Source organism: Lygodium microphyllum, chromosome 7 (genome assembly GCF_053477565.2).
Source record: "Lygodium microphyllum isolate KBCC chromosome 7, Lygodium_microphyllum_v1.1.10, whole genome shotgun sequence".
In the NCBI taxonomy this organism is placed as follows: Eukaryota; Viridiplantae; Streptophyta; class Polypodiopsida; order Schizaeales; family Lygodiaceae; genus Lygodium; species Lygodium microphyllum.
Window position 1 is genome coordinate 85,715,999 of NC_141141.1, and position 13,918 is coordinate 85,729,916.

The 13,918-nt window shown below is 42.6% G+C and overlaps 1 protein-coding gene across 3 annotated transcripts; it reads right to left on the reverse strand.

Annotated features, from left to right (window-relative positions):
* Positions 1-5,152: 5,152 nt before the first annotated feature.
* LOC148033648 (Acyl-CoA N-acyltransferases (NAT) superfamily protein) lies at positions 5,153-13,376 on the reverse strand. Of its 3 annotated transcripts, XM_087681565.1 has the most exons (4): positions 12,475-13,375; positions 12,025-12,346; positions 9,281-10,504; positions 5,159-5,732 (listed from the first exon to the last, which is right to left on the reverse strand). In XM_087681565.1, exons 1-2 carry the CDS (start codon positions 13,278-13,280, stop codon positions 12,100-12,102), a joined length of 1,053 nt encoding a protein of 350 aa, XP_087537691.1. In that variant the 5' UTR covers positions 13,281-13,375; the 3' UTR covers positions 5,159-5,732; positions 9,281-10,504; positions 12,025-12,099. The 3 variants fall into 3 exon arrangements, with proteins under 3 accessions (XP_087537692.1, XP_087537690.1, XP_087537691.1); XM_087681566.1 differs by lacking the exon at positions 12,025-12,346 and having other exon boundaries at positions 5,153-5,732; positions 12,475-13,376; XM_087681564.1 differs by having other exon boundaries at positions 5,154-5,732; positions 9,281-12,346.
* Between the last annotated feature and the right edge of the window lie 542 nt (positions 13,377-13,918).

Consider the following 13,918-nt stretch of genomic DNA (forward strand, 5'->3'; position numbering starts at 1 on the left):
ATGGCTCATGTTGTTGACCTCCAAGCATCCATACCCACCTATAGAGACTCATCCTCTATCTTCTTCAACACTGCGGTCATGCCAGCCCTCTTCTATGTCATTTTGGCCTTCTTTGTGAGCCCCAAGTATTGCTTCTTTATGCCAGTAGAACCCTTGCCCCCTCTTGTACAACTTGGTGATGCCATCGAAGAGGAGTTCCATGGCTACAAAGGCTTGGATCCCAATTCCTTATGGGAGAGGAGAAGCAATTTTCGAAGAGGCATTCAGAACATCTGCGACTTGGTTGACCTTTTCTATAGTTGCATCTTTCTGACCATATTCTCCACCCTAGCCATCTTCTAATAGTCATTTTATAAATATTATATAATAAGTAAAACACATACCATACATACTCTTTTTGGAGAGAGAGAGAGAGAGAGAGAGAGAGAGAGAGAGAGAGAGAGTATTCACATGCTTTGCGACGAGAATTCTCTTGGCTACACATCACCATGTGACATGTTCTTTTTCCCCTTCAAGCTTTCCACGGAGCAAACACGTGATTGCTCCTCATAAAGCTTTGGTTAATAATAATATAAGATTCAACAACTCACAATAGAGAAGGTCATTAAAGATGCAATTTTTATATTGACATGCATCTCATGGGCACAAATTTATGGTGTTGATTGCATCTTTACTAAACATACTAATTTTGGAAACACACATGCTCAACTCTCTCAAAAAATGATGTTTTTTTAGTGGTACATTAGTCTAGATCTTGCTAAATAAGAAGGTACTTGTTTTTGCTTCATTTTGCCTGCCACATATATGGTCCATTGCTTCCAACATATGACAAGGAGCACTTTTAAGATGCGCAATGGTGATGATACAATCATCTTCCAGTTCTAAAATATTTTTATTTTTACCCATCTTAAAATGTAGCAATGATCATTACATATACAACAAATCCAAATAGTTATAGACCCATGAATAAAGGCCAACACAGATATTGAACTCCTTTTTGAAGATGGATGTATGTCTTAGAAAACAAAGAGCTTCAACCACTACGAGCTCATTAGCCCTACCTCAAATGGAAAATGCATGGGATAGTGACCTTGTGCATGAGTCCATATTGAGATGTATTCCATGCTTTCCCGTGATGTGCACAAGTGGACATAGCCAACCCAATTTATGTCATCTTATTTGGCATGATGTCAATCCTTTCGATCAAGCAAGTAGTTCAAGCCATCTCAATTCCTCAATCCAATCTAAGTCGAGTTGTTTCAACCCTTGCGATGTAAAGACCTTCCCCCCCATATGAGGCATTGGAAGTGTCATGCCTATTTCTAAGCCGTTTCTAGTCCATTCTCAATCAATTGTAAAAATGATGTCTATCTTTTTTATGTTAAGGGGAGAGGTGTGACATGTGAGTTATATCTGTGCCATGTGTTATGGTCTTCTTGATTGTAAACCCTTAGGAAACTACCTAGAGCTACTTGCTCCCAAGGTGAGGCACGCTTATTAGTGTCTCATTCTCTCTTCACTTTGGTACATCACAATATGATATAAAATAATTATATGATAATGTAATTATACATACATACATACATATAGATGACTAATAGTTAATGGTGATGATAAAGTCATCTTCTGGTTCTAAAGCATTTCTACTTTTACCCATCTTAAAATGTAGCAATGATCATTGCACATACGATGAATCCAAATAGTTGTAGACCCATGAATAGTTATAGTTAATATATATAATGCAAACATATATATAAACGTTATATAATAATTAAAAGATATAACATGCATACTCTTCTTGGGGGGGAGAGAGAGAGAGAGAGAGAATATTCACCCGCTTTGCGACGAGAATTCTCTTGGCTACGTGTCACCATGTAGTATCTTCTTGTTCCCCTTCAAGCTCTTGGAGGTTGGCTCCCGAAAAGGTTTGGTTAATAATAATATATAAGATAGAAGATGTACGTTGTTCTAAATAAATTGAGGCACTTAATTAATGCTCATACTTAATATATTTAAACGGTAGAACCTTTGGGTATACACGTTCTTTCAGCGCCGAAAACGAACCAATTGCTTGGCTTTCACATGATTCTTGCCATTGGGAAGAAGGAGAAAGTTTACAGACTGTCAGAGCTGAGAGCTCATGATTGGAACTTCCTCGCACCCTGTGGCGACTGTGAAGACCTACAGCGTAGCAGTCATGCATGTGGGGGAAGCATTCCCTTGAGGAGGACAGACTGTCAGAGCTGAGAGCTCATGATTGGAACTTCCTCGCACCCTGTGGCGACTGTGAAGACCTACAGCGTAGCAGTCATGCATGTGGGGGAAGCATTCCCTTGAGGAGGGAGACAGCTCAAGAGGGACTCACAAGGCCTTACCCCCAGATGGCACTGGCATGGATGTTGAGTTCTCCTCTTAAGAATGCCGAGTGTGGGTATCATTCTTGGGATTCATTCTTTGACGCAAACATTAGGGAGATTGCAAGTGCTCTTGGAAAGGTCCGCTACGTTCCCCCATTGCAGGCCAACCCAAAAGGTGATAGGAGGGTGTGTCACCTTTGGGATCTTTGGGTGGAGCTGCTTGAACTTCTTCATATGCAAGATCCTAGAGGCTTTGAACTACTCAGTGAGGTTCCGTTCTCTCCATTTCCAGACGCATGTTATTTGAGCCACAAGGTAAGCTGCTTTGCAAGGGAATGCACAGAGAAGTCGAAGCAAAAGGAGGACAAAGACGCTCCAGATTCTGGAGCTGAAATGACCATTCCACCTTAGGCAAAGCAAGTTTTATCTACACCACCGGCTTCTGATGTCCGTATGCAGTCGTTACAACCTAGAGACGGAAATGTAGTTTGAAGCTTTTCATCCGCTAAGATGCCCTAGAAAGCTGAGAGCAAGAAGGATGTACCTGCAGCCAATAAAGAGGATTTTTCACCAGTGGAAGAGTGGATTACAAAGAAGAAGAAGGGTGGCTTCAAAGGTAAGGAGAAGATTGATGCTGGCAGGGTTTCACTTATGTGTCTTCCCTTGCAAGAAGTAAGAAATGTTCATGAACCTTTCTGCTCTCCTGGAAGGTTCGGGTGCTACCAAAATTAACAACTGTCGCATGCACAAAATCAACTCATGGCCATGGGACATTCGAGGGATTTGCTCCCCCCAAAAAAGAAAGAGAGCGTGAGGGCTCTCTGCAGATGGTTTAAGCTGAACATTTTATGCCTACAAGAGGTTAAATGCGTCCCACGGGTCGAGCTTGTACTTCCTAGCTATGTCGATGCACCCGTGAGGGGGAGTGGAGGTACGTTAATTGTCTGCAGATCAATTTCAAGGCCTAGCCTTTATGTAAGAAGTGTCACGGGGGCGTTTGCAAGAAGTATGGTCAATCTTAATCGTTTGAATTTTAACATTGTTGGCATTTATGCTCCCAACACCAGCAGCCTTAATGGAGTCTCCTGCATGAGATTTTTTGGTAAAGTAGGAGGGATTTCGAGTGCAATTGCTCAAATTCAATCTCGAGTCCAGTCGCTGAAAGTGAGAGATTGCCCATCATCCCTTTCCTTCAAGGCTGTGAAGAAGAAGCGTGTCCAAGAATGAATCTTTGAAGTGAGTGACGATGTAGGTAGGAGTAATGCATGGAGGGGATGTTGAGGCGGCCACAGCTTTCAATCAAATCTTATCTTCCATAGTGGGATGGAGCCCAAATTGCCTCCTGATTATTATGATCGTGCCTTGCTCTTTTTGGAAGTTAATGCTGAATGAGGTATGTAGGAGAGGCTACATTTCCCCCCAAGTTAATGTTGAAGGGGAAGACCTCATGGTGCCTTTTTCTAGACCAACAGGTCAACGTTCCTCATGAGAGCATTGGAGAGTAATGCAAAGGGGACACCCCATCTTGATGGGGCATTACAGGGGGATGGCCTCTTGAAAGTACCCATTAATACTTAGGCACGCTAAAGCGTTCATAAATTCCAGGTTGCAGACGTGGGTTCTGGCAATTTCTTGAGGTGCTTAGGGTGTCCTCTTGGGGCAAGGGTTTCATAAAGAGAGAGGTTTTGTTTTCTGAATGAGAAGCTTGATGATAAGATTGAGGCTTAATGATAAGATGCAGTATTGGACCAACCTTCCCCTCTCGACATATGGTAAGCTTGCTGTCGTGAATCACATTTTGCGTCTTATGATGGTCTTTGTAACATCGGTCTTCCTGCGTTGCAAGTCTGCGTGGAAGCAAGGGGGCCTTGGGGTACCACATCTTCAAAGTAGGGCTGCACACATCTGAATACCTATGTCCAAGTCCCATGGACACAATCCATGATCCTCTCTTTATCTAGAGTAGGGTCTTCCAATGTCTACATTGTTAAGCCACTGAGGTTTTCCTTCATGATAAGATCGTGTCGAAATAGACACTACCAAGGGTGAAAGGGAGGATGAGTCCAACATTAGTTTCTTGCTGGAACATCATCGGAGCAATTGCATTACTCCCCCTTTGGGAAGCTAAGAATATGGTGGCCCTTAAGCATATTCCTTGGGTTTTGTTCTCTCCATTTGATGGTTTTTGTTAGGTGTCTGCTTGGATTTTGAAAGTTCTCTGCTCATTTGAGAATGATGGTGTTTTCTAAGATAGTTTACCTTAAGCTTTCTTGCTTTGTTTAGTGTCCCAAACTAGCCGATGTAGATATTACCTTTTAGTGATACAAATGACCACATTATAATAAAAAGAAGTATGCTTTTCATCCTCAATCATCACCTATGACATCTAGTTTCACCATCACCTAAACTTATGAGAGGCTAATCATGCTCGTGAGATTGTTTTGTCTTTTTGTCATTCCCGTGTTGGCACGTAGAAAATCTTCTTCACATCATATTCACTTTGTTGATAAAACTGCCTTCACTCCTAAATTGAACCACATCTTCTTTATCATCTTCTCATATACCCTCTTTTCCCATTACAATTTTTATATCCATATTCACCCTGTTGTTTGTATCCACTAACTAGACTTCTCTAGAGCATACATTTTCAACCTATGTGGATGAATTTAGCATGGCCCCATAAAGAGATAAAAGTTGGCATAGGTTTCTTTGTATTCGACTTTCACATAGATTTTTCCACATGCATCATGGTGCTATAGAAAGTCCATAAGCATCGAGCTACCTTCCTATATACTCTTTCTCAGCTATCTTTTGTAGCTTGAGATTTATGTGAGTCTTAAACTTGTTCATTGTCGCTTTTAATGCCCTACAAAAAGCTTCAAGAGCTTGTAGATATGTAATTTTTTGCTATCCCTTCTTTGTTCTTCAAGGTAACATGGATGTGCAACAAAAGTTTCAGCATATAGCTTGTAATTTGACACTATCATTGCACTTGTGGGGTTGCTAATGTTTAAGTTTGTAAATGAACATACCCAAAAACTATTATTCATAATGGGCATCCTTATTCGATACCTCTAGGCTCTCAAAGTAACAGAAATCTATTGAATGCCATTGAGATAGGGTAAGGGTGCCGATAAAGTTGTAGCTCCCTACAGTGTGGCAATTCTTTGGTACATAGGAGACTCAAAGGTGTGTCTGTGTACTGCTAGAACTAGTGAGTGTGGCCACTAAAGATGCAAGTGCTGGGCCCCGGAAGATGTCGCTTTCCACCTCATCTTCTTCTAGACCTTGCTAGCTCTCTTGCTAAGCCTCTGGGTCGTTATTATTGGTACCCGCCTGTTATTCCACCGGTCCATCTCCTTTTCTTGTTTACACCTGCGCATATTCATTACATACACAAATTTGCATCAGAAATGGTGTCCATGACTTCTGCTTCTCATGCTTCTCTCTATCCACACAACAGACATTACACCAACTAATTGCTATATGATTAAGCCACCATTAAATCAATCAATCCAGGCTTGTTACTCAACAACCAGTCAACTTGCAGATACTTTAAAATTAAAGATTCATCCAATCAGTCGATCCATTGTTAGTCACTGGCAATTAATCAACACTCATCTCTTCCTCTTAATCTTGTTCTATTTCAAGAAGCCAACCACAACAGGAGTTCTCCTCCAGCCTGCCTCTAGCCACTGTCTTCTTATCCTTCTTCTTCATCTCAGTTATGAGTGCCAGAGCTCCTCTCTGTGAGTGTAAGAGTTACATATTTGCAAGGCACCCATCTATTGCCCACATTCTCTGCATTGAGGTCCTGGTAGACAGGAAAGGAGGAAGGATGTGACGTTGTGGGGGGTTCATGTGAAGCCGGTTTGTTTATGCCTCATCAAGCTTGCTACCTCTCAATCTTCCAAGTCTGCCTTTTTGATGAAGTCTCCCAAATCTACACCTGCTTTCCATACTCCCAAATCAGTCAGGTTTCACCAAGCCGTCTCCATTGAAGCAACACCATCAACCAAGGAGACACCCTTGTGCATTCGAGAGAATCAGAGAATAACAACCCCTTGGACTAGACAGCAAGAAAGACAAAAGAACTCCAATCTCCCAGTTCAAGAAAGAAAGAATTTTTGTTGCACTGATTATGTCTATCTATTGAGCCAAGGTGGTAGGCTATTGGTTCCACTTTGATTCGTGAAAATTAATGGATGGATGGTTCACTCACATCTAATGGATGGCTTTCTTATGTAGTTATGCAATTTTTGATCTGTATGTTGATGCTCTTGCAGCCTCTCTAACCAGGAGTTGTGTTCTTCAACACAACTATCTATAGTTGCAACAACATTCTTCTGCGTTCATAAACACAAGATCCTATTTTACATCCATTGTGGCAATGCTGTCCATCAGGAAGAGAAGAAGTAGAAGGGGAGCCTTTGCACCCACCAAAAGATGCTCACTGCCACAACCAGTAATGCGTCCAAAGGGTGCTACTATTGCTGTTGTAAATCAGGGGACAAATGAAAATGTTGATAGATTGGACCTTCCGAATGCAAGAGCTTGGGCAAGGAGTTACATTGAGGTCTTCAAAGCTCTAAGTTGTAGAAATTTGCCAACAATGGTGACCCCTATCACAAATAAAATCCTTGGAAGAGTTGGTGGAAAGGGTTCAAAAAGAGACACCTTGAATTGACATTCAAAGTTACCAAGAGCTGAAGTATCCATTTCCACATGAAGATTGTCAAAGGCTTCCATGACAATCTACAAACCATGTACAATTTACATGGGTATCCCCCCATAAATATATGGAATGCTAATGAGAGTGGTGTGCAAGCTGGAAGGGACAAAGGAATGTGGGTGCTTGCAAGGAAGGGATCTAAATTGGTTTATGGCATCATGCCTGATAGTAAGGAGTGGTTTGATGATTTTATATTGTGTCAATGCAGTTGGCCATGTTTTATCTAGATACTACATATTCAGAGGGAGAAGGGCAATGCAAAACTACCTACTAAGTGTGAAGAAGGAGCTGTCATGTTTATGCAAAAATAAAGCTTGGATGACCAGTCAATTGTTCGAGGCATGGCTTGAGCATTTCAAGAATGTCGTCCCAAATCCATCATCTCCATCCAACTGGCATTTGCCGATTGTGGATGGTCATGGCAGCCATATAAGATTGGAAGCGGTTCAAAAGGTCAAAGAGTGGGGAATAGATATTGTCACCCTCCCCTCGCATGTCTCGCATGCTCTTTAACCCTTGGATGTGGCCATCTTTAAGCCCTTCAAGAGAAACTTCCAGAAGGAGAGGAATCTATGGCAAATCCACACCTTCTCTACATAAGCAAATAAGGGTGAGTTGGATGGTGTTGCATCAAGAGCACGGGCTCTATCTGGCACCGAAAGTAATATCAAATTTGGATTAAAGAGAGCTAGCATATGGCTTCTCAATCATAATATTTTAGTTTTTGCGCATCTACCTTGCTCTAACATAGATATCCATGGAGATGCTAAAGTTGTAGGTGAACAAGCTCATTTGGATATATGCAGCCAACTCCCGAGCACTCTTGAGCCTCAAAGCATGGGCAATGAAGTTCCCAACCTAGCACTCCAAGACATGGAGGGTGGTGTAGCTATATTGCTCAACAACTTGCACAATAGAGTCGATGAGAATGCCCATGATGGGTACAATAATGCAAGCATCATTGATATCCTCCATATACCTTGAGATCATGTCACAATTGGCCACTCAAATGGTGAGGCCTTTGTGGATTATTCCAACCCCCTCATAGTCACCTTGGATCAATGCATTGAGACGATGCTTGCCAAGAACTCTAAGAAAGCAGAGATTGAGTGCATGGAGGAGGAACAACACAAAGAAAGGGAGCTAAGAAAAGCAAAGAATTTGGTTGCCCTTGAAGCAAGGAAATGCCAACATGAAGAGGATGACTTGGCTAGGACTGCAAGGAAAAGATGGGAGACACAACAACTCCAATTTGAGCAGCATCTTAGATCAATCCTATGGAAGGGCAATGTAGTATCCAACTTGCCACTACAGCCTTTGCATGTGCCAACCATGGCGAGCAATTCGCCTTCAGTCGAGGAGGATGAGAACACACCTCATGCTGATCCTCCAACATCCACTGCAAATTAGTGATACAGGGACCAAAATTCTTTCCTTACCCCCTTTTTGTAGCCTACAAGCATTGATGCAGGGACCAAAGTTTCCATTTTTGCAACCACAGTTAGCTTTAGGTAGCCCCATAATATCAAAAGCTCCATTGATATTTTGTAATGTAGGTAGTCATGCAAGCATCATTGTTATTATATTGACTGCATGGAAGCTCTAAGACATATTATGAAACTGATAAATCATGCAGAAACATCTTCAATTTGTCAAACACATAATTTCACTATTGTTTGGAACTAAGCATTTGAATAGGTACATAAGAGACTCATCTTTGCTGTCCAGCAAGTATGAAACCTCCAAATATGATGTCCACTAAGCACAAAAGCCACTTATCTCTGTTGGCTAGTAAGCTTCCAGACATCCTTGTTCCATTGAGAAAATGAATTGAAGCAATCGGGAAACAAAACTATTCAGTGGGTTCCCAAAATTTTACTTGCAACGTGTTGCCAATAAAGAGCTAGGATCCAATATTAACCTTTATGTGTCTCTGATCATGGGCCTAGCTAGATTTTGATCCAAGTCGTTTGTTGAATTTCATCCAAAATTAACCTTCCTATGTCTTTAATCTAGGTCGTTTGCTGGATTTGGTATAATGCTATAGAAATAAAGGGACCTAGCAATGGAGTTCTAAGAAAACAAAGCAAGTTTGATCCAAACCTTTAGAGTAAATATGATCCTGCAAACTGCCATTGGGCATGTAATCATAAAGTGAAAGACAGAAAGATGAAGCATGATTTCTATATACCTCAACTCGAAATTCAAACTCTCCTTGTTTGTTGGCATGATCAAGTTGCTTAATTGCGACAGTCTAACCATCCAATAAGACTCCCTTGTACACAAATCCAAATCCAACATGACTGATCACATTTGCTGCATCAAAGTTGTTGGTTGCTACTTTCAACTGCTTGCAAGTGAGCACGCATGCTAGTGTCACTGGTGCTTCCGCAGGTCTAGCTTTTGGAACCCAATGTGAAAAAGATTCGTTTTGCACTCCTACAAGCATATGTGTAGAGAAAGCCTCATTTCAGGGGCAAGCAGGGCAAATGCAGCATAATCACCATCAAGTAATACTCCATTAGTAGAAGCAACGAAGAATCAACCGTCGTTTATTGCAAGTGGTTTGAGACCAAGCAAGTACTCTGCTGCATCGTTCGCTGCATGTACCTTGACTAGCATCCAAGTCATTTGCTACACGTGAATGGAGTGCCGTTAGGGGCATCAGTGAGAGGAAAATCCAGGTCGATGCGTAAAGAAGGAAGGGCATCAGGCAGAAAGAGAAACGATGGAGGATGGAAGGAAAGGGGCTATGGCAAGCTGCATGGCCAAAAATGAAGGGAGAAGACCACAGGATTGGATGTGCCAGTCAACAGGACTGGCACTCCAAGTTCTCACTTTTAATGCTGCCACGTGTAAACGAAAAAAACTTCTCTTGTGGGTCCCACAATGACCCAAAGTCTTTTTATTGGGCATGAGGCAAAGGTAGGGTGGACCCAACCAGGATGCCAAGTGGCATAATTTGGGCCTTCCACCTGGCCAAAAAACATGTGGCAATGTACACCGGATTTAGGGGTAGTGCCCCTCAGACCACTTATACATGTGGGATATCAGCTTGGGGGAGGGCTAATGCTGCGAGTCTGCAAGGATGCCCTCGTCAGCCTAGATGTGGTTCCACATGGCCTCCTCCCTTTGCTCCAATCTGCACTGGCGCTCTTCATGGACCTGGAATTTCCTGAAGGTCATCGTCTCTTCCTCACCCTCGTCATCTGGGCCAAGGTTAGAAGGGTGGGTGGCGGGGTTCTCCTGCTGTCTGGACCATGTCAACATGGAGTAAGCCAACTCGCGGAATTGCACTTCCTTCCTGAGCTACAACTCCTCCTTTTCCTTCCTTGATAGGTGATAGGCTAGTCTTCACCCGCTGGACTAACATCTTGGCCTCTGCTTCCGCCATGGCTCACGTCTGCTTGATCACCTGCACATCAAAATCTCTCATTAGTTTAGGCAACAAGTTAATGGCTTTATTATTAAATACTACTTCATTCGTGGCTAGCCATATAGTCCCATATAGTCCACAGGGACGTGCCCTGTATACAAGTCCAGAGTGTGGAGGGGAGACCATTAGCTTCGGCGAACAGCAGTTCCTTCAATGACAAGCTGTATGGGTGCAGGGGGAGATTTACGGAACGAATGCATCCCTCTCATGTCACCTCTTGCTAATCTATTATTTAGCTTTTAATGAAAATACATACCACTCTGCCTTGGTTTTTTTCCTCCGTTTCACCTGGGCCACGTTGAGGAGCTTTGTAGTAATGTAGCTATCGTAAGCAACGCCTTTCATGCTCCAACAATGTTTTTTTCAAGTTCTACAAGGGGATTGGAAAATTGGCTAATACAGCCCACATAACCATCTTCAAACAACTGATGCTGATGTGCATAGAGGAGAATGTGCAAGGACTATCATAATCAGAGGGGAGATTGTAGAAACTAAAAGACCAAAAGAAGTCTACAACCGAGAAAAAACATCTTAGAAAAATCGGATCATGGTTGAATTCCGATTGTGCCAACACAAAACAATTTGGTTACTTTGGCTTGAGACAACCAACCCAGGGGTAAAAGGTTGACATGTAAGAGGCCCTAGTAATATCTTTCTCGAGGATCGACCTCATGTTCGTATTAACAAAATAATGGCATATTGGTCTTCACATCAAGTAGACAGGGCAGTAAATAATTGCAATTTGGGACCAATTTAGTGACACTAGCTAATCAATCTTTGGAGTGCTTTTCATAGTCATGAGCAAAACAAAAGAAAATTATATGTACCAGAGCTTATTTTTCACAAAATTGTCACTGAATTGGAGCACATCGTGCCATCTCAAAGGGGGATGTCATTTAACTAATCCTTCATCTTTCATCATTGAGTAATCATGCAAATGAAACCCATGATTGTAATATTATGCATCATCATGCATAGAGTTGGATCAAGTGTTTCCCTGTCCAACTGCCAGCAAGGTTTAGTGAAGATCATCACCATATTGCTTCTGTTTCAACTTGAATTATCCTCTGATGGCTCTTTCAAACACAAACAAAAATGCCTCTATGGAACTATAGCATTGAACATCACCAAAATATCACCTGTTAATCAGGACCTCAACCCCTAACCAGGGCTAATCAAAATTCATTTGCCTTGTCAATAAATTCCAAACATTTTTACATCTGACATATGTAGTGTACAATTAAGAGGGGCATGGCGTTCTCAAATAAATGTGATGAATGATTGTGCTCACTATAAAGCCAGTAATGAAAGCCATCAATCAGCTAACCATAGTTGGCCTTGAGGGTTTTTAAAATCCCTAGTACAGTAGCTTCTATTGTGCTGTAAAAGAAGAATAGGAAGCTGTCTAGAGAGGTCAATCTGTTATTACCCTGTTCTTGCAACTAATCATAGTGGTGGGCAGTAACACTCTATACCTCACTCCGTTGTTTGCCACTTACACAGCATTTGTGATAGGAGATGCCCAAATCAATAAATGAATCCATCCTCATTGGCAAGACATTAACTGCCAAATCCTATGAGACTTGATCTCCTTGCTCCATCATCTCTGTTTGAAGAAGAGTTTTGTGCATCAAATGGCGTCGAGGTTGGAATGTGAGTAGAGTGAGGATGCTATCTGTTGCCACAACTTCATAACCAGCCTTCTTGTACATATAAAGGGGCACATGATCAATCAATCTGCAATGCAGATATATCTCTGTGCATTCCATTTGAGCAGCAAGCTGCTCAGCTGCTTTTAGAAGCTGTGATCCAATGCCTCGCCTATATTTGCCAAAAGCCAAATGCAAGCATATGAGAGGCATTCTTCCAGGACAAGTCCGGGTACAGTTAAAAGGCTAAAATGAATTGTAACATGCAACCCGATTTGCAAAAACCTTGAGGAGGCGTACCTTCTGTGCTTTTTGTCAACAGCCATGTTGCTGAGAAAAGGGGCATCTTGAGGGGGCACTGGGGTGAGCACATCCTTGGGCTGACCATCTGCATCAAAAGAGATCTCAACTGCGCCAACCAGGAATGACTTTGAAAACTGTGCCGTGTTGTCTGAGGGCGTGAAGAGGCCTACCAAGGTCACGGCATGGGGTAGAGAAGCTTGCCTATCCCTCAGGTACCTTGCAAGGATCCATGTCAGCACAGGCCTATAAGTGAAGGGCCCCCACATGACATCTGCATATGAATCCGTGAGCAGCTGTTCCAAATCCTTGATTTGCTCTGTTCTTAAGGCTCTGATCACTAGCCTTCCCATGGGGTTCTCATGTGTTACTTTGTATTTCATCAGCTTCTGCATCATTTCAGTCTCCAATGGACTCAAAGCCCTAGATTCCTGCAGGCTCTTGAGAAACGTAGGGTTGTCGACAGGGAACCTTCTCACCCTCTCAATATTCTGTTCTACATTCGACTCCTCTGACTTTAAGGACTGTTCTTCATCATATGTGTTGATAGAGGCTCCCTTCGGTGCAGAATCCATGTCCATGGAGCGGAAAAGCAGCAATGTCCGGTGACGTGGCTTGCCCGGGGATAACCCGGTTTGCCCTACTGCAATGAGGCAAAGCCTCCTCAGGGGATGCCTTTCGTGAAGAGGCCTGATGAATGACCTGCTGCCGGAAAGAATCGCGCTGCAGCCATGGCTGTCTGGACTGGACTGCGGACGACGAAGGCAGGTGGAAGGAGACAAGGCCCCCATTCGAATGGACGACATCCCGAGCTCCAGCAATGGAGGAGCTGTGTACCTTACGTTTACCACCTGAGGTGGACTTTCCTTTACTCAAAGTTCCAACCTGTGTGCTGGTCAGAATCTAACGTCATACACAAAAATAATAGAAAATTTCCGGTTTTCATTGGCAACATTTTATAGTTCGAATTTTTTTAAATATAAATCAAAACAAAAGTCCATGCTTTCCAGGCAAACTGCAGTCTAATGTCAAAGCCTTTGAGTGGAACAATAACCACCAACCCCTCCCCCTCCCCCTCCCTAGTCCCAAACCTTCATTCGTAGCTCCTAGTCCTGCTCCCAGCCCTGTGGGTAGAACACAATACCCATTGACTTATCCAGTCCACCTATCCATAAGAGAGTGTCATCATTATGACCATCCATCTGCAGACTACTTACCACCTAATGTACATGATATCTTACTTCTTATTACTATACTAGTGTTCCGTGCACATGAAACGCTAAGTTGCTTCGGGGCAGCTTCGAAACGGCAAGTGAAGTTGCTTCACTCAAGAGTCCATTTCTCATCTTTCTCTATCCTTTTTTCCCTCTCTATTTTTAATTTTTTTCTTCACCCCCTCGCTCTCTCTCCCCCCAATTCCTTACGTCTAATTCTCTCTCTGCCT